This window comes from Camelus dromedarius, chromosome 7, assembly GCF_036321535.1.
Source record: "Camelus dromedarius isolate mCamDro1 chromosome 7, mCamDro1.pat, whole genome shotgun sequence".
NCBI classification, from domain to species: Eukaryota; Metazoa; Chordata; class Mammalia; order Artiodactyla; family Camelidae; genus Camelus; species Camelus dromedarius.
In genome coordinates this window covers 39,099,474-39,120,178 of record NC_087442.1, presented here as the reverse complement: position 1 = coordinate 39,120,178, position 20,705 = coordinate 39,099,474, and the positions used below count along the sequence as shown (strand labels likewise).

At 40.3% G+C, this 20,705-nt stretch overlaps 2 protein-coding genes across 2 annotated transcripts in view; both read right to left on the bottom strand.

Annotated features, from left to right (window-relative positions):
- Nucleotides 1-830: 830 nt before the first annotated feature.
- LOC105095906 (retinitis pigmentosa 9 protein) lies at nt 831-20,422 on the bottom strand. Its single transcript, XM_031455157.2, has 6 exons — nt 20,236-20,422; nt 14,089-14,119; nt 12,812-12,941; nt 7,148-7,239; nt 4,924-4,985; nt 831-4,131 (listed from the first exon to the last, which is right to left on the bottom strand). The coding sequence occupies exons 1-6, from the start codon at nt 20,385-20,387 to the stop codon at nt 3,933-3,935; spliced, it is 666 nt and encodes a 221-aa protein (XP_031311017.2). The 5' UTR covers nt 20,388-20,422; the 3' UTR covers nt 831-3,932.
- LOC105095863 (RP9 pre-mRNA splicing factor) overlaps nt 12,851-20,705 on the bottom strand; it is a 115,723-nt gene continuing 107,868 nt past the window's right edge. The window contains exons 7-8 of the transcript XR_010381624.1: nt 14,089-14,119; nt 12,851-12,941 (exon numbers count right to left, since the gene is read on the bottom strand). The gene's annotated coding sequence lies outside the window, so the exon portion shown is untranslated. The remainder of the gene's footprint in view (nt 12,942-14,088; nt 14,120-20,705) is intronic.

Genomic DNA, 20,705 nt, shown 5'->3' with positions numbered 1-20,705 from the left:
ACCATGTATTTAGGGCCATGGATTATTATAGCCAACGCAGTATCCCCATGGAAGAGTATACAGCCTGGTACATCACATGTACTCAAGTATTTGTGAATGAACGGCTTCGTGTTAATCTGTTAGATTAGCAAATCTGGCCTTGTGGGTTGGACCCTTGAAGGTGGGCAAGATGGTAATGCCAGTATAAGGAAGAAGCAGCACAAACAGAAAGTAGAGTACCAAAGAACACTTTTCCTGCTTTTTAAGCTTTCCCACAGTCTTGCCTTTATCCTAGAGGACAGATGAAAAGTCAAGTGCAAGTTTGGAAAATGGAGACCAAAATGAAGACAAACTCCTCTACGGTTTCATCTTCCCAAGCAGCCATCATACCTCTGTGGCAGGTTGAGTTCCTTAGGACCAAACTCTGAGATTAGGGTGCAGGAAATTTAATGGCAAATGCTTTAGAGGATTACGTCTCTGAGAAGACAAAGAAAGCATGATTAAGCAGAGAAAGGAGTCTGGGTGTGATGCAGTCAAAACAAAAACCTTGGCCAATCCCACTGAGAGCTCATGAGCAGTAATAACCCTGTAGAATTGGCCCAGTTGGGGCAAGAGGCTACACCTTACACCCTGCACAGACCAGTCACTGCGATACAGAAAGCCCCTAGAAATAAGGCATGGCCTTGGAAAGGGTAGCTGTCTTCAAGAAAGAACAGTCCCTAGAAAGGGGAAGCCATCTGCAACTGTCAGCTGTTAACCAGCAATTGGGAGAATAATTAATACTATAGTCTGAAGTCAGGGCTGGGGGTTGGGAGGTAAATACAAGCAGTACAATACACATCCAAATCATGTTCCAACTGGAAAACATAACCACACTTTTAATAAATTCCCACTGAACACCACTGTGCGTGACACACTGTGTTAGGTTAAGAATACAACACGAAACAAGATGGTCTCTGCCCTCAAGAATCTTCCAGACATGTGAGCAGTCGTTAATGATCACAAATGTAGGGGCTCAAAACAATATTCTTCAACTTCTGGTTTCTGGTTTGGCATGTAAAAAGGTCAGATGTGTTCACTCTGTCCTAACAAGTAAAAAGCTGAACAAACTAATCAATCTTACATCTGTGAGAAAACTGAGGTCACAGGGCAAACCACTGACCCAACAACTGGAGAGACGGGCAGATGCAGTCACAACTGACTGAAGTGCCAGCATGGGATAACGACTGTGATCAGTGTCCCACTGTGGTACACAGTGCATATATGGGAAATCTCTGTATTTTCAGCTCAATTATCTGTCATGAACCTAAAACTGGGGTAAAAAAGTTTATGATTTTCTAAAAAGTTAAAAATAAAAACACCCATTTATTATCTCACAGGTCTGTAGGTCAGAAATCTGGATAGACTAGACTGGGTTCTCTGTTTTGCACGTCACAATGCCAAAATAAGGTGTGGGCAAGCAAAGGCTGTGACCTGAAGGCTCCGGAGAAGAATACATGTCCAAAGTCATTGCAAACGTTAGTGGAATTGAGTTCCTTGTGAGTGCAGCACTGAGATGCCACTTCCTTGCTGGCTGTCAGATAGCAACTGCTTTTACCTCTTAGAAGCTGCCATATTTTTTGCCATCTGGCCCCTTCATTTTAAAACAGGGCCACCAGCAGCACATCAAGTCTTTCTCAGGCTTGGAATCTGACTTTCCTTTTTGCTACTCGCTAGGAAAAAAAACCTCTGGTTTTAAAATTCTGATCACCCAAATAGTCACCCTTTAAAAAGGTGAAACTGCCTTGTAACACAACCTCATCATGGGAGTAAAATCCCTTAACATAACAGTTCTACAGGTTTGGGCAGGAAGCCTTGGAGGCCATTTCAGCTGTGCCTATCACAACCATGGTGACAGGCTGATAGGATACCTTGGTAAAGGAAGGTCTGGTGGCTTCTTTTGCCTTCCCAAATAGGAGTGGAGAGTAGTGAGTCTGATGGGAGAGGTTTTAGGAGGAAGAAATTTGATTGATCAGCTTTATGGGCTCAGCAGTCTGGGGATTAAAGCAGAGGACGAAGAGTTTGGTTTGAGGTTCTTTGGGGTAAGCTGGACAGAAGAACCGCAGGTCAAGGGAGGTAACAGGCTGAAGTGATGGACCACAGAATGTGGCCCAGAAACAGAAGACAGAGAAACCTGGAGTGAGGGAGAAGAGACAGGAATTAACCTGCAGGGGCTGCAGTGGGCGGCGAGATTCCGGTCAAAGCAGAAAGTGGAGGAAGGCTTTCCTAAGAGGTTAAAATTTAGATAAGTGGTTTTTCAAATCTGACCCCACCCCCACCGCCCTGCAACCAACACCATTAGCATCATTTAGGAACTTGTTAGAAATGCAGATACCCCAGGCTATCACAGACTTAGCAAATCAGAATTTCTGCAACTAGGAGTAGGGCACAGGGCTCTGTTTTAACAAGTACTGCAGGGGATTTTGATGCCCCATAAGCTTGAGAATCATTTATATCATTCTTCCATTTTGTAACAGAATATGTTTATCATGAATGGGATTCCAGCAGAAGAAAGAAAACTCCTGGAAGGAGAATTTTCTGCTGCATGCTGAGCTAGAAATGCCAAGGATAAGTGTAAGGATACTGGCCTTAGGGTTTTCAGAAACAACAAGTCTTAGGCCATTCCATCCAATTGTTTTTACTGAGATAAACTTTCCAGTGCCAAGACTAGGGGTAGTTACTGAAGAGAGCTGGAGGAGTCAGCCTGGCCTGCATCGGTTATCCTTTAAAGAAGGGGGGAATCCCACCCCCAGGAAAAAGGGCAGGAAGAGGGAACAATGGGTTCCTGGGACCTTGAGTGATGAAAGCAGCAACACACCCTGGTGGAGAGGGAAGGACATTCTTGAGCAAGATCTGGCTCCACTTTAGCTCAGCAAAGAACAGACACCCTCCCCCAGCGGCAGGCACCATTCCAACGTGCTGAGCTGCTTCAGCTGCAGCACTGCCAAAGCCGGAAGTTCTCAAGTGGTCTGCGCTTAGCCAACAGGATGGGGATATTAATTTGGGATGTGGGCAGCTGACCCACTACATAACCTCTACATCTTTATAATTTTTCTAAATCAATTATTTGGGGAATAATAATAATCATGGGACAATGGTAGTAAGTGTGAAGGGAGTTAAACACATGGTTTTTTCTTCTTATTGTAAGAGATCCCTTCCCTCCAAAAAACTTCACCAAACATGCCAGGGGTTTATGAATCAGGACTTCTGTGTGCAGCAAAGACCAACATGCTTTACACTGTTGAATTAAAAAATGAAAGAAACAATGCAGACAAATGTGTATAAATTGCTAGCATTTCTGTTAAGACAGAAAAAAAATTTGCTTGTGACACATAAAATAATTCCAGAGGATTTCACAAGAAAGTGGTAAAATTGGTAGCCACTGGGAAAGGGAACTGAGTAGCTGGGGAAGAGGTTTTCCATGATTAAACCTTATATACCTTTTAAATTGGGACAGTGTAATATATTATCATGATTCAAAAATAAATGAATTTTTTTAATAAATAAAATAATGAGCTTTTATTATCCTCAACAAGAGGAAAGTTAAGCCTGAAGTCTATGGGCAGTAAGTAGCCCCACCAAGGAGGGTGAAAGCTGTGGCAGCACCTGGAGGAGCTTCCTCAGAGATTCCCTTAGTCTGGACACCCTGCCGGAGGCATTTCTAAGGGATCACAAACCACAGTGATCAGCAGGGACAAAAGCTTTCCGGCCTGAAATCAGCAGCTGCCCAGAGCTAGCACCTGGCAAGATACAACCCTCTCTCCTCTGGGTCACACCTTTACTGGAAGGTAGGTGAGAATTCGCACCTGTGACACCAAATCTCCTCCTCTCTTGGTGACTCTCCCACATTCCTCTGATCTTTGGCCACAGTGTTTGATTTTTGAGAAGAGAATGCTGAACAAGTCAACTTCTTGTCATTCTGAGTCTGAACTCTCACTTGACTTGGAAGACTTATGCTTTCGTTTTTTCTTCTTCTTTTTTTCTTTCTTCTTCTTCTTATGCTTTTCTTTCTTCTTCTTTTTCTTGTGTTTCTCTTTACATTCTGAAGAACTGGAGCTGCTCTCATCTTCATCTGAGGTTGAATCCTCCAGTAACTGTTTTAACTGTTGTATCCTAAACACATAAGAATGAAAAAAAATAAACATGTAAGAATGGCCAAAGAACCATATTCAACTTAACTTAAAAAAATTTTTTAAGGTATAAATCTAAGAACAGTAGTGAGTGTGAAAAATGTCATAAATAATCACCTCATTGAAGACAGTATTTTTATTTTTGTATGTTTTCCCCATTCTTGTCTACATCCATGCTTATTTTACATGACTGTACCCAGTGTACAAGCCACTTTGTATTCTTCTCATTGTCCTAAATATTTCTGCATGTTTCCATATTCCTTGCTATTATAACTTCAACAGATGCACACTTTCCTAAGTCATTCCCCCACTTTTAAGTTCAAACTAGGTAATCTACCTCCTCGACAACTATAATTCAATATCACTAATTTGGGGGGAAGAAAAACCCTGTTTTTTCACTCTATCTTTATTCATGTCTAAGAATAATTTTTAACAATAGTTCAGATCCTTAAAGACACTGGAGAAGAAAAACTAAATATATGAAAGAACCAATCATACAGGACTACATACCACAACGTGGGTTGCCAACATCAACTATCAGTGCCATGAGTGGGCTGTGCCAAGCCCACTGCTTTAAGCTAATCCAAAGTAGAACAGGCTGCCCTGCTCATTCCCCACAAACTGGCCTTTTCAGGGATTACTCCTGCTCTCCAAATATTTCACAATTAAAGTACCATATTTATTAAACCATTTCTCTAATACTGAAATGGTTGTTTCCAACTTTATATAGTGTTAGACTTTAAGATGATTATTGTTACCATTGGGACAACCTCACCTTACATCCTTTTCATGTCTTTTATTCTCTCGTATGATGTCATACATGGGATCTTCATGTGCCTTAAAGGGGAGAAAAGGTTAAGACTGGGTTAGGGTTCATTGGTTGTTAGTTAATTAAACATTAAGTCCCTCTGTTACCAAAAAAGTCAGTCATTCTTTTCCAGCTTGCTGTTCAATACATTCTAATCCTTCCTATGGGTCACCTGCACTACAAACTTGCTGCGATAAGAATTTTCCAATTAGAAAAAAACAGTATAATTTAAGTATCCTTTATACAGAAACAAACCATTGAAAAATCATGAAAAGTTATTCAAGGAAGAAATATTTGAGGCAATTCTCTTTGTTCTATGTGACAGGTAACCAAGAAATAGTGTTAAGAAAAACAAGTGAATTACAAAATTATACCTAAGAATGAAATATTTATAGGTACACAAAAATATATAAGTACCTCAAATAAAGTATGAAACTATACTGGAAGTAGAGATAATTTTAAATGATCTGAATTACTTAAAAATAAGAATACATATACAAGAAACGTTATGGTACATGAATTACCTCATTTTAAAAAAGAATAAATGTTTATTATAGAAATTTTAGGTAAGATCAGAAAATTAAATTTTAAAAAATCTATTACTTCACTACCCAGGGATAACAGTAATATTAACATTTAGTCTCTTTTTTCAATCATTATTAATAAACTTACAAAAAATTATACACATACTCTGTAACTCTACTACTTTTCACATATTTTCATGAACATGTTCCCACATTACACATTCTTCTGAAACATAATTCCTAGTGGCTAAATAATTTGTGTTACAGTAATTTCTGTTGATATGCTGGACTAAGTTGTTTCCTATTTTTCTTTAGTTTCCATTTTTTTCATAATATAAATAATTATGAAAGCCACCCTTATACATACATGAGCAGTCGTGTGCATGTATTAATGTTCTCTTATATCCTAAAGGTAGGTTCTTAGAAGTGGGATTTCTGAGCCAAGAAAAAGATGAATATATTTAAAACTTTTGAGATTTATCACCAAACTATGTTCTATAGTATCTATAAAAATAGTCATTCCACCCTGAAGTGGACTGATTGACCCAAAATAAGTTATTTCAGATTATTAAAATGAAAACACAACATCTTAAATGTCTTAAAAACTTTGCAGAATGTCTGTTGACCCCAGTTTAATATATGTTGATAACGTCAGTACATCTGGACAGCTGAATGTTTCACTTGACAGAAGCAGTTACTGAATGGTGAATTAACACCGCTGGGAGGTGCCTCTGTTAAAATAAAGTGAGGAAATGACAGATCTATTTTACCATCATATAGAGAGCATATATAATTTATATATACACTTCTAGCTCATAATTTAAAGATATATAATCTTTACCTAAAGCCTGGAAAACTAAAACCCTGATTTTTACTTATGATACATGACATTTTTATGTAATAAGTTTAAAAAAGTGATTGAATAACAGCTGCTTCAGAAAAAGAATCACTATTGCCAAAGTATAAGCAAATAACACTTTAATAAAGAAGTTAGTTTCTTGTCAAAGAACTGATCTGTCACAAATGTACAAGCATACCTCGTTTTACTGCATTTCACATTATTGTGCTTTGCAGATACTGCGTTTTTCACAAATTGAAGGTTTGTGGCAACCCTATGTCAAGCAAGTCTATCAGAGCCATTTTTCCAACAGCATTTGCTCATTTCATGTCTCTGTGTCACTTTTTGGTATTCTCACAATATTTCAAGCTTTTTCATTACTACTATATTTGTTATGGTGATGTGTGATCAGTGAACTTTGATGGTAGTACTACAACTCTCTGAAGGCTCAGATGATGGTTAGCATTTTTTAGTATGAAAGTATTTTAAAGTAAGTTATATACTTTTTTTTTAGACATAATGCTATTGCATAGACTACAGTACAATGTAAACATAACTTATATATGCACTGGAAAATAAAAAATTTGTGTGACTGACTATATTGCAATATTCACTTTATTGCAGTTCTAAATATGGCTAGAACCAGACCTGAGATTATCTCCGAGGTATGCCTGTAATTTAACACAGATGTGGTTAACACTAGATACTCCGGCTGAACGTCTTCTGGGAATGTATTTTATGTGAGTTTCCAGTTCACTGATTACTGCCTAATTCATCGATATTCACTATCTCTGATAAATGTAAATTGATATGGTGGGGCTCTACTTACTACTCTGAACTGCTCTAGCTTTTGGTTGCCTTTGATAAAAAAGGGGCATTCTTTGTCGCCGGTTCGATGACCGTATCGTTTACAGCGCCAACCTGAAAACAAAGAGGAAATACTTCTGTAAGATAACAGTTTTCTTTAATGAAGAATCAGTAGATCATACTAAAGTTTTTCTTCACTAAACTCCAATTCTAAAAGCAAATGCCATCAGTTGATGAACCATGTAAGAGTCTAAAAAATAAACGGGAACTACAGACCTTCCTCAATTTATGATGGGGTTACAACCCAATAAACCTATCATAAATTGAAAATATTATTCGAAAATGCACTTAATGCACCTAATCTACTGAACATCATACATGGCCTAGCCTACCTTAAATGTGCTCAGAACACCTACATTAGGCAAAATCATCTAACACAAAGCCTGTTCTATAATAAAGTGCTGAACATCTTATGTAATTTATTGAACATTATACTGAAAGTGAAAAATAAAACGGTTGTATGGGAACATAACCTTGAGAGCTGGATATCAGGAAACCACTGAAAAAAATGCAGCTTGGGGTTCTCTGTCAATTGCCTCTGAACTGTCCCTTCTTTATCTCTCTCAAAATTTAAAGTTCAAGAAAGAAAGATTACACTCCTTCAAACCAATGTCTTTCTTTGTGTTCAAAACTGTCTTACTTTTAAAGGAAAGGTGATGATTACTATTCAAAATGTGGTCCATGACCAAGCAAAATCAGCAACACATGGGAGACTGTTAGAAATGCACAGTATTAGGCCTACCCTGGAACACTGACACATACTTGAACTTCAAAGATTTCCTGGTGATTTGTAGACACATTAAAGTTTGAGAACCACTGTTCTAGATAATATTACTATCAATAAAATCAATGAAAGTGTGCATATATATATATCTTGTCTGAGATGAATCCAAGTTTTATGATGCCTGAGCTTAAATTATTTGGTGGTGATGGGGAGCTCTTAGGATAAAAAAAACAATCTCGCCTTGGCAAATTTTATAAGATCATATGATCATATCAACATATCATGGTGGTCCCTCCAGGTCTTTGAAAGGCACAAGTGAGGAGCCCTAAAACTTATATAAACTTCATTTACTTTTTGGTAAAACTGGATCTGGTTCCAACAGAAAACTTATTTTTCAAGTCAACGCGAATAACTATAATATAGTACGTGAAATGCAACTAACCACCTCATTAAACAGAGCAATGGTTTTCAAACTTTAAAAAAAGCTGGAGATTTCTGGGTAAAGAGGACGAACTAAACATCTTCATTCCCTTCCAGAGAGTCCATGAAAGTGACAATGAAGAGAATTTTTTTCAAAAGGAATTATCCAGGAAGTATCTCAAAAATGGCCAAGTGACCACCTCCATAAATCTGTTCCTCCATAAAAGCATTGGAAATAGTTGCAAGTTTATCCAAATCAACTTACTTAAACCCTGGAAATTAACCAAAGGCTTGCCACAATCTGAGGAGCATTAATTCAAGAAAACCTAATGAACTTTGCTAAGAACAGCAGCATTTTTGGCATTTTAACTGGGCCTACTCCCAACCCTCTTCCCCACTTCCACAATAATCTTAAAAACAAGCAGCTTTGCAACCATGACAGCTGTAAAAAGCAGTAGTGTCAGACCCACTGAAAAGGGGAGACTGGATTTTGAGTATCTCAAAAAGCCCTAACCCCACAGCACAGAGCCACACTGGCAGAGTATTGTTGCTATTTGACTGGTCATGTAGCTTGCTCTATGGACAAAGCCCTACTACCCCCAGGGTATTTGTCACAAACAATCACCTGCAATTGTTCAACATAACAGCTTATTATGGCTGTGACATCACTGGGTAAATAAGAGCCCAGCCAAAAGTTTAAAAGGAAGATCTGGGGAAGAAGATGTCCATAGAGGGCTCTCAAAAATTCTGACATAATCCAGGGAAGCTAGAAGACTGTTCTTATGTGTAAGTCTGTGTTCATGCATAGTAAAGGGCTGAAAAGGCCTTATTTTCTCATTTCTGGCTCACCGTAAGGTTCTGTGCAAGCAGGTACTAAAGGCTAAGGCAGATACATAAACCAAACCACCTGAACATTTGAGGCATTTCTTAACACACACATATAACCTCTTGGCAAAGAGTAGAAGGTTTCTTAGATCAAGGCATTTAAGGAAATCTCTGTCATATTATTAGCTGACCACTAAGCTAACCGAGTAGAGACTTCAGTAGCCATATACTGCAGAGAATACAGACTTACAGAATTAGTCCAGGAAAGTCACTAAAAACATAAAAAAGGAACAGTAACAAACCCTGGGTAGAAGGGAGAATCTGATTTCCAGACCACCTAATGTTATCTAAAATGTGTAGTTTTCATCAAAAACTTGCAAACACACAAAGAAACAAAGTCCACATGATCCAGCAATCCCACTCCTATGCATATATCCAGAAGACACTTTAATTCAACAAGCTACATGCACCCCAGTGTTCACAGCAGCACTATTTACAATAGCCAAGACATGGAAACAACTTAAATGTCCACTGACAGATGACTGGATTAAAAAGGTGTGGGGGGGTGTGCGCACATGTATGCACACACATATATACATGTATGTGTATGCATGTATACATACATATATGTGTATATACACATGTATATACATGTATACATACACGCACACACACACAGAGTGGAATACTACTCAGTCATAAGGAATGAAATAAAGCCATTTGCAACAACATGGATGGATCTAGAGATTATGATACTAAGTGAAGTAAGCCAGAAAGAGAAAGAAATATCATATGGTATCACTTATATATGGAATCTAAAAAATAACACAAAAGAACTTATTTACAAAACAGAAACAGACTCACAGAAATAGGGAAAAAAAACTTAGTTATTAAAGGGGAACAGGTGGGGGAGGGATAAATTGGGAGTCAGACAAGATATGTTGTAGTAACTTATAATGAAAGAGAATATGAAAAGAAATATATATACATATATATATACAGACACACATACAACTGAAACACTACGCTGTACATCAGAAATTAATACAACATTGCAAACTGATTATACTTCAATAAAAAAAAGCTATTCCCCCCTCAAAAAATAAAATAAAATAGATAAAGAACAAGGTCCTACTGTATAGCACAGGGAATTATATTCAATATCTTATAGTAACCTATAATGAAAAATAATACACACATGTGTGCATGTATAACTAAATCACAATGCTGTATACCAGAGAATAACACAACATTGTAAACTGACTACATTTCAATAAAAAATAAGAATAAAAAAAAAGAGGATGAAAAGAGATGCAATTAAAGCAGTGCTCACAGGAAATTTATAGCATTAAATGTCAGTATTGGAAAAGAATGAAACTCTCATATCAATAATCTAAGGTTCAATTTAAAAATCTAGAAAACAAAGAGCAACCTAAACCAAAGGCAAGCAGAAGGGGGATAACGAACTACTGGTATCTGCAATGCCACAGAAGAACCTCAAAAATATTATGCTAAAAGAAAGAAGTCATTTCACTTATATGTGGAATCTAAAAAAAAAAACCAAGCTCCTAGATACAGAAAACAGATTGGTAGTTACCAGAGGCAGGGGTGGGGTGGGAGAAATGGGTAAAAGGGGTCAAAAGGAACAAACTTCCCATTACAACATAAAGTCATGGGGACGTGATGTACGGCGTGGTGACTAGAGTTGATACCGCACTGCGTATCTGAAAGCTGGTAAGAGAGAAGACCTTGACAAATTTTGTAACTATGTACGGTCACAGACGTTAACTAGACTTATTGTGATAGTCATTTTGCAATATATACAAATATTAAATCATTATGTTGTATACATGAAACTAATATAACATTAAATGTCAATTATACATCAATTTAAAAAGATAGTGGAACTCAAGCAAGAGGAAAAAAAGCAGTTCATTAAAAACAAAAAAAAATCAAAGAAGTCAGACATAAGAGACCACAGACTGTATGAATCCAGAAAAGCCAAACTGATAAAGACTGTAGATTAATGGTTGTCTGAGGCTGGTAATGGGGCTTAACTGGAAATAAGCCATGAGGGATCTTAATGGGGAGATGAAATTTTCTAAAACTTACTCATGGCAATGGTTGCAGATACTCAGTAGCTACTAAACTGTATGCTTAAAATGGGTGAATTTCATTATATATAAATTAAACTGCAATAAAGCATTTTTCAAAAAACCACAAACCCAAGAAGTGAGGGAAAAGCCATAAGGGTCAAATGCAAAAAAAATGTTGGATGTCACAATGCAGACACATTAATACTAAATTAAGAGCAGACACCAGAAAACCGAATTCCAAGGCACCGGAGGGGAGAATTAAGAATCAACTCAATGTCTTTTTTTTAATTTTAATTTTTTTTTGTTTGTCAACTCAATTTCTATTTGCATAACCTCCAAAGAGTTCAGGAACTGGCAGCACCAGATACCCCTGAAAGCAAAGGTAAAGGCGGAGCTGAAATAAGGAGGACTGATGAAAAGTCCAAGGACAACTACTTCTAGACCTGATAGACGGAATTTTATTGTCTGAAAAAGGTAAAGCATAGGGTCTCTGGCCAAAGAGACATCAGACACATTCGAAGGCAAGGCACTATACTAAATATCGAACACTACATGGCAAATAAAAAGAAGATGGTAAGGTTTCCCTGTCTTCTTGCTCCAATCAGATCCCACAACACTCGGAGCTTGGTCTTGACCCTCCATGGAGAAGCCTTCTTCACTAAGGAAATATAACCCACCCGAAGAAGAAAAACCTATAGGTACTGACCTCACAGGTTCCCAACTGATTGGACTAGAAGGTCACACTTCAGTGAAACCCAACAAGCCATACTCACACACTTCGACCTTCCAATCAACTTTTTATCTTCCACAGATGAGCAAGAATAGCTGGGGCTGCCAGTCTCCAAGATGAACCCAGTAATCTCTGACTTCTAGAAAGCATGCCCCCATGTAGTCCCAGCCACCTTGAATAAGGCTAACTGTTGTAACCCAGGATTCTGGAGAAAGGATGATGTGTGAATGGAGACAAAGAGACTGGAAACTGCTATTTTAATTATGTGCATGAAGAATCTTTGTACAAACAAATGTCTTTAAAGGCAGCAGGACCCTTTCCTCAAATGCCATCTTATGCTAGATGCAGGTGTCACTGCTCTGGTGCGGTAGAGCGTCTTCACACAGACCTCTACCTGCTCCAGACCCACCCTCTGTGATCCCTGACTCCTCTTAGGTTACCTAGATAAAACCTCAACACCACTGAGGATGAGTGACTGAGGCAATCCCCAAAGGGACAGCCCTGCAATGCATCCCTTGTCCCTCGTGGCATGTCTACACAGAATATCCTTTCTGTTATAGGAGTATCACTGAAGCACATACTACAGCCCTGTGGAAGGCCACTGTCCCTGGGGCCGGAAGCTCTGGAGTCTGAGCCCTGCTCTGCCCCTTACCTCAGACCACTTACTAACATATATAAGGGGGCTTCGCATCTATAGAATAGAGATCATGCCCTGACTTTCACAGAGCTGTGGTGAGAATGAATTAATTAAAAGAAATGAACATGTTTTGTAAACTGTGGTCCATGACTTGCATGTACTGAGGATGTCACTTGAAACCCTTTCATACTCACACTGCATGACTTTGACTTCTTTCCCCAGTGGCATCCAAAGTCCTTTAGTTGGTGCGTGGGCCAGAAACTCCCTGGCATGTTCATTGCCTGGGACATCTGGTATACAGTCTTCTGGCTTAGTCTCATCTTCCTGAAAAAGGAAACAACGTCTAAGCTCTACGGCAAAAAACACACTGGAATTCTCTCCCACCTGTTTGAGTACAAGCATTGTCTAGCTTTCTCATGGGCTCCAGATTCCAATGTCATCATAAGTTACCCCTGAAGAGCTAAAAAGACAAATTATAACTGACAGAAAAAACTAAAATAACTATACTAGAAGAACTATACCCCCAAAACAAAGTAGCTTTTCTTAGAGAAAAATTACTAGTGTCTACATAGCAATGATCTGTGAGCTCCAAATACTAATTCTAGATCACAAAAATTAGATCCTAAGATCACAAAAAGCTTTTTGCTAACCTAAAAGCTTTGTGGAATGAAGCAGAGTATAGAATTAAAGTAAGGTTTCCTAGAATAATAAAAGTAACATGTTAGATTAAAACAGATTATTAGAACTTTAAGGCCATCTCATGTTTTATAATCTCATACATGCCATATTTGTGAAATGTATTTTCACCATCAAATAACTGCACTATACTATTAAGGGTAAGGTGCTGGTTGTTTTTTTTTTTAACCTTATGATTTTTTTCAAGTTTCCATGAGTATTAAATTTATAATGGAAGAATGTTTCTAAGTCTTTTTTTTTTTTTTTTCAATTGAAAGTTACTAAACAGAAAAGGTTGTTTTGGCTGTCAGTCCTCTAAGTCTCGCTCCCGCAGAAAGACACTGACACTGTGGCCAGGGTGCTGGAGGAGGGATTCGGGCACCAGGGGAGGCTGCACTGGATGAGCTTCAAGTCCCCTCAGAGTCCACTGTTCTCTGAGCTGATGACATTCAAGAAACCAGCACCAGGAGAGTCAGAGAAGGAACATGGGGAGCAGAGCTTTGAGAAGATGCAGTCACAAGCGAATGAAGGGGAGCGATCGCTGAGAAACACACGTGGGCCTGCAGTGGTTTCTTATTTATTTAATCAGACACAAGGCTGATTAAATTTCTGCAAAGGCACAGACTGTGACAAAGCGCAAAGTGTATGAACAGACTGGCATCTGCAGGGAAGAAACAGGACTATCATAAAAGGAGGATCAAACCTTATGCAGCTGTTTTTACTAACAAGTGACTGAGTCTGAGCACTGAGTGAAACGTGTCTTAGAGAAAAACCAAAGTACAAACTTCACACTGACCTTGATAAGCCCAGGAGGAGGTTTTTCATAACTAGAAAGGAAAAAAACACCTGTCATCAACAATGTTCATAGGAACATAACACATTTCAATCAGCAAAAAGCAACCGCAGTCCACAATAAAAAAGCTTTTTTCTTTAAGTAAAAACTTAAAACTACATTGTAACTGAAACAGTTAATAAAATATGTCCAGCAGCCAGAGATCCTACATAAACTGATGCTATACCACATCCCACTGGGATGTAGAACTTAAATTCACCAAAATAATAACTAATAACTAAGTTGGTGTCTTAGTACAATGATTTTATTTTTGAAAGAAGAGAAAGCAAGAGGTTGCAGGGAAAATGTGAAGTAACAAGAGCTGTGAATTTAATTATGGTTCCAAACTGTCATTATAGGTGTCGGGTGATTTACCTACCACAATTTCCAACTTCCCTACACTGAGAGGCTCATGGGGATGGGAGTACGTGACCTGTTTCAACAAGGACGGGGGCTGAGGGGGGGGGAGCAAAGCCAGAGGGAAGGGCCTACCATAGGGGAAGGAGGAGGGGGTGGTCTGTCCCAGAGGCTTCCCCTTCCATTTCCGTGCAGGCCTGTCCTGTCCACAGAGTGGGCTCAGGCTGGTGTCTGCTCCTCAGCTCTCTGACCACCCTCTATGCCCCTACTGACCTCACCCAACTCAGGGTGCAGGATGGCACTCGATAAAGAACTACTCTAGAGAAGCAGATGGCTGTGCGTGAACACACTTTCCTTCCAGCAATAGAGCTCTCAGACCCCCAGGGTCCTGAGGATACAAATCATGGCCATGCTCCCAACTTTCTTCCACTTTTCATTGCTCTGCCAGAACTTCCAGAAAAGGCTTCCAGATGCCAAATCTAGAAAATCAGTAGCAAATGCTCATGTTCATTTTTAAGTATTGACACACTGCTGGCTATTAAACACACAGTGTGGGTGGGAGGGTAACAGCTCAGTGGTAGAGTGCATGCTTAGCACGCATGAGGTCCTGGGTTCAATCCCCAGTACCTCCATTAAAAATAAATAAACCTAATTACCCCCCTCCACACACACACAAATAAGATAATTAAATTAAACACACAGCATGGTTGTTTGGCTTTAATCATGAATGCCTAAGGGACCAAAACCAAAAATAAGAATAAAAACAAAACAAAACAAAACAGGACAACCAAACATCCCAGGTCTGTTCAATGCCTCTATAAGGAATGTTTAACTGAGGACATCTGGGCACTGCAACTGGTTTACAATTGTGTCTTGACTTCAAAAACTTGTAAATATGGGAGCTTCATCATGGCTGTACCTAGGCAGTGAGAGTGGGGATGACTAATTTTCCAAGTTTTCTTTAATGAAAATATTTTCTAACACAAAGCAGTGGCATCAGAGAGCCAGAACTTAGCAATGGAACAATGGAAATCTGCATAAAATGGGGAAATGATAACAGTTGATCTGCGGCCATTCATTAGAAATGTTAATGCTATGCCTTATGCATAAAGACCAAAGAGAGACTGGTAGTACAATCTATAAATCCACTAATCCAATAATACATCCTTTGAGTCACAAGAGTTGTACAAACAACAACATATGGCCAATCAAATTGAAAGCCAAATTACTGAAAAATATGCAACTGTTGATGCCAAGATGAAAAGGAGTGTGAAAGGACTACATATTTTGAAATCTATTATTAGCAACGGCATTCCCTAAAAAGTCAAGCTTACAATGGTTTTCAGTAAGTTTAAAGGAAGGTGGTTGATGGTTTTTCCTAGGGTTAAACAATTCATTAATTTAACATATTAAAGAAGATAATTCTCAAAGTTTACAGTAATATTTAACTACTAAATATAATAGATTTGGAAATGGGAGTATGTTTATGTGAAGTTTAGCTTCTACGCCATGACAATCAAGAAGTCTACATTTATCTTTGTAGTTAATTCTTAATATTTGAAAAAGTTTGTGGAGGCCCATTATTTTGCACCATCTAAGAAGCCCACTATTCAATCATTCAGACTGTAATAACTTACTCTGTGTAATAAGACTAAATTTACATAAGAGAGAATTTCTTCCCAATTGTGTATGAGGCAAGAAATCTTTCTTTAGCGAAGTATTTCAAATTACTCTTTGTGATTCTGACTACTGGGGTGGGTTTAGAAAGATCCTTCATGTAAGCATATTCCATTTCAAACGACTCTTCCTGCAACTGGCTCTTCTGGGACTGAATAGTGGAGACAAAACTCCATATATACTCGGAACATCCATTCTGTTATGCCCAGCAGCCCAGGAGCACTTGAGTGACAGCTGGAATGTGGGCTGGACACCGCTGGAGGACTCAGATGCCTTTGGGGGCCTGGCAGGTATGTCAGAGACAGAAGCCAGTAAAGTGTAAGAAAATGGCCAGTGGAGACTGAAGAGAGCACATAAGTGATGAAAGGATTTGAATTCAATTTGTAAAAAACTGTGGGGCTTGCCATTTAACATGGCTCACTGACCAATATGCTCTGTTTTTTATTTTTTTAATGACAGTTAAAAAAAAAATTTAAGGTAGAAAGCCACAAAAAATTACTGAGTGGAGGTAATATCACAAAAAGATTTCAACAAACCTGGGAAAGTGGAAGGAAGAAACAACTGACCTCTGTACTCGGAGGATTTTACAGTCTTCGGAAGATGGGCTTGAGGAAAGTAGACATGAACTGGCTGAAGCCACGGGTTTTTCCCTCCTTCCCTACAGCCAAGAAACTGCCCGCCCAACCCTGGAAGGAGACTGCAGATTCAGCCCCCTCTGAGCATGGCTGAGGTTGGGGATGATAGTGACCATGGCTGAAAATAATTGTTGAGTCAGTCTCTGTCTGAACTCGGGGACACTCAGCCCTCTCCCTCCCAATCCACCCAGAACACTGGCGGTCAGGCATAGACCCCTCAACTGAAGGTTCTTTCCGGAAGAAACTGAACAGCCCCGGGAAAAAAATCTCCATCTATGGACATTTGAGAGTCTCTCAATCAAAAAGGCAGCCCACAGCCTTATCTCCCTACAGTGAAGCAATCCAGTCAGTGAAAAAGCACCTTCTCTCTCTTCCTCCCTCTCCTACAATGACCCCTGTCAAAGGAGCTTATAGTGCCTCACTCTTAATATGAAGAGACCCAGGTATCCAGACAATACAAGGAAAAAAGTCTAAATGGAAGACAAGGATCAAAAGAAAAGGCAAACACAGAGGTAATGGAGGGAGCAGAAGAAAAAAAAGAAAAATTAATGAGTATCCTCAAAGATGGAACAAGAAAGGATACTATGGAAAAAGAATTCTCAGAATGAGAAAAAGCTCTTGAACTTAGAAAGATGATAACAGAATTTTTTTAATGTGCAGTAGAAGAAATGGAAGATAAATCTTCTACAAAGTAGATTGAAAAGTCAAAGAGATAGACAACAGTAGAGAAAAGATAATTAGAGGATCAACAGAAATCCAACAGAAAGAAAAAAATGAAGGAAAAGAAATTAAAACACAAATTAACGTATTAATTTAATACACCCATGAAATTAAAAAAACAAAACAAAACCCAAAAACAGACTCTTGTTGAAAAAAGACCCACATCATCATAAAACTTCAGGATGGCAAAAATAAGGGGAAGTTCCTTAATGCTTCCAAAGCTTTCAGAGTAGGATAAGGTTGAGCAGGTAACTTACAAAAGAAAGGGAATCAGAGTGCTTTCAGACTCCTTAATAATTTTGGAAACTAGGCATGCCACCTCCAAAACTGAGTGAAAATAATTTTTGACCTAGAATTCTACACCTTGTCAAATTATCTATTAAGTGTGAGGACAGAATAAAAACATGTTCAGATATGCAAGGTGTCAAAAAATGTACCTCCAATGCCATTTTTCATAGGATTTACAGGATGTACTTCAGCAAAATACAGGAGTAAAGACAGAAAGAGGAACAGATGGAATCCAGGAATGGGATTTGAAACAGGAGAGTGGTGAAGAAGTTCAAGGATGATGGTTGTACTGCAGGTCTAGAAGGTAATAATGAAAGATTACTAAAGGATAACAGATGGAAGATTCTAGGGAAAAAATAAATTGATTAATTATGAGATATATAGGAACATGTAGAGAAAGTACTTTCAGCTTTTGGAGCCTTTAGGGAAAAAACAGCAGTTGATAATAGAAAATAAAGCAAATGAAAAATTGAGGTTCTTATTAACTACTCGAAGGATAACAACTGTACTAGAAAGCAAAAAAAAAAATCATAAAACACTGGCTCAAAAATAAACAACAATGCACAGTTAAAACATCACTAATTCTAACTTTGATTTAGCAGTTATTACAATAGAGCTGTATTGGAAGGATGGAAACAAGGACAGGTAAGAGAACCAAATCCTTATCTACCATGACAAGTTAATAGATAATGCCTAAAATTGATGAATCAAAGAAAGCAGTATAAACATATAATTTAGACATATAGTTAAATGCAAGAAGTAAAAACTAAAGGAGTTTACACATGGGAGGCTTGGCCTCCTTAGGAGGGAAGGGAGAGGAGGGTTATGCAGGGAGTATGAGGAGTTGGGCAGCCCACTACGAGTTTTTGTAGCATTTTTAGTATTATTTGAGCTTTCAAACTGTACACAAGGATTACACTGGTATGAATTAAACTTAATTTAAAATCAAACAAGACTCTGAACTAAAAAAAGCAAACATGTCAATAGCTTAGCTAGTTTTAAACCTATGGAACTAGAAAAATCCCACTGATTTGAGAATCAGACACCTAGGCTCTGTTTTAGTTTTACTGGTTAGCAGGTCAGTGGCTTAACCACGGAGCCTCCATTTTCTCATCTACAAAAGGTTATCATCTTTCTCTGTGACAAAGCTCTATGAAGTACAAAATAAACATACAGTATTAACCATCATCTGGCATCCTACAGTTAAGGATACTGAAGGCTGAGTGGGGCTGAGCCTTGCCTGAGCTTATCCTAGGGAAACATGTTTGAACATCAGCCTTGCACAGGCAACAAAAAGCACCCCAGAGGGCCTTGAAGGGGCCAGGACTGTGAATGCCAGCGATGCAGCACCTGTATGGGCAACCCTTGCCCCCTGAGGTTCAGCTCAGGGGCTGCACTGAAAAGAGCAGGCCGGGCTGCACGGAAGCATGCATTTTGTACCAAAGCTCCCAGAGGTTAACGGTGAAGGATTAACCATCTGAGGACCTTTCCTTACATAATCGTCTCAGCATAAATAATGAGAAGTGCCTGGAACAGAAATAATTCGAATAACTCAGTGACCACCAAACTCAGAAAAGTTAAGACTTCTAAAGCTAATGACAAAATTACAGAAGAGAACCGAAAGCGTCATCAATTCAACCTTCCACCTGATGTTTAAATCTCCTTTACAACCCACCCTTCTCTCAGTGGTTACCAGGACTCTCCTCCAACCCTAGGCAGCTGGGGAAGCACAGTGCCTCCTACCTAGGTCAGGCACGCTGACCAGCAATAATGTATGACTCTGGTCCTAATTCTTGTTGATTTGGCCTCTTTGTAGCTTCCACCCTTAATCCTGGTTTAAAAAAAAAAAATCCTGAGGACTAGAGAGAACAGCTCTGACAGCCTCCCCACGAATATTTAGGGACCAGGCCCTCACCCCACTGTTTATTCTACCTTCCTCACCACACTGCCGTTACAGGACTTTCTCTCCCTTATTAACAGCAGATGTAAAGGACGGGAGTTTTATCCAGCTCATAGCGGGCTCCTTGAACTGACAAACTGGAAAAGACCAGAGCGCTCAGCCGCACTTCTCAGTACTCAGTCCCCGAAACCTGACCGAGCGCCTAAAAGTGCCCCAGCCGAACCCCGCCGCCGCCGCACGAGGAATAAAACCGTCGCTTCCTGCTGGGGAGGCGCCCGCCGCCGCCGCCGCCGCCCGGACGAGCCTCGGGAGTGGAACCTCCCCCACCCGCCCCCGGATCCAAGGGGAGAGCCTCCCCACGCGGAGCCCGGAGTCATAACCCGCACCTGGCTCGCTGGGGCCCGACGGGCCGACCTGCCCCATTGGCGGGTGTCCGAGGACCCCGCCTAAAGCGCCAAGACGCGCCGCGCGACCCCGGGCCCCGGCCCCATTCCTCGCAGAAGTCGGAGGCGGGCGTGACGGGCGGGGACTCACAAGGACTCTAGGTGCTTGAGCTCCTGCAGCTGCTGCGCGTCGTGCCGCCGCCGCTTCTGCTCCCGGCGCCGCTGCAGCTCCTGCTCTGGCGGCTCCCGCGGCCGCCGCGCGCCCCGGGCGCCCGCGTCGTCGCGCCCTGGCCGGGACGACATCGCGGCGCGGCTGCGGCGGCCCCGCGAAGCTGGCGAAGACGGCACTTCCTCCGCGTCGCGCACGCGGGTACCGCAGCGCCCCCTCCCGCCGCCGCCCCGTGGCCCTCCGCGCAGGGCCCGGTGTCCCCGCCGAGTTTGCCCGTCCCCGGCCTCCCAAGAGGCCTGTCCGGCCGCCTCCCCGTGGCGCAGCCGCAAGTCGGTGCTCTGAGCGCCCCAACCCCGCCGCAGGGTCGGCGGGTGCCGGAGACTGGAGCTCGCCCCCTGGCGGCGGCCGAGAGCCAAGGCGCTGAGGATGCTGAGGCGGGAACCTGAGCTTCC

Bases quoted from the DNA above. Each gene is read 5' to 3' on its own strand.
- LOC105095906 (XM_031455157.2), bottom strand. From the start codon at position 20,387: ATGTCGTCCCGGCCAGGGCGCGACGACGCGGGCGCCCGGGGCGCGCGG. The intron at 14,120-20,235 runs GTGAGTCCCCGC...TTTCCTTTCTAG, and splicing joins CTCAAGCACCTAGAGTCCTT to TTATGAAAAACCTCCTCCTG. The intron at 12,942-14,088 runs GTCAGTGTGAAG...TTCCTTTTTCAG, and splicing joins CTCCTCCTGGGCTTATCAAG to GAAGATGAGACTAAGCCAGA.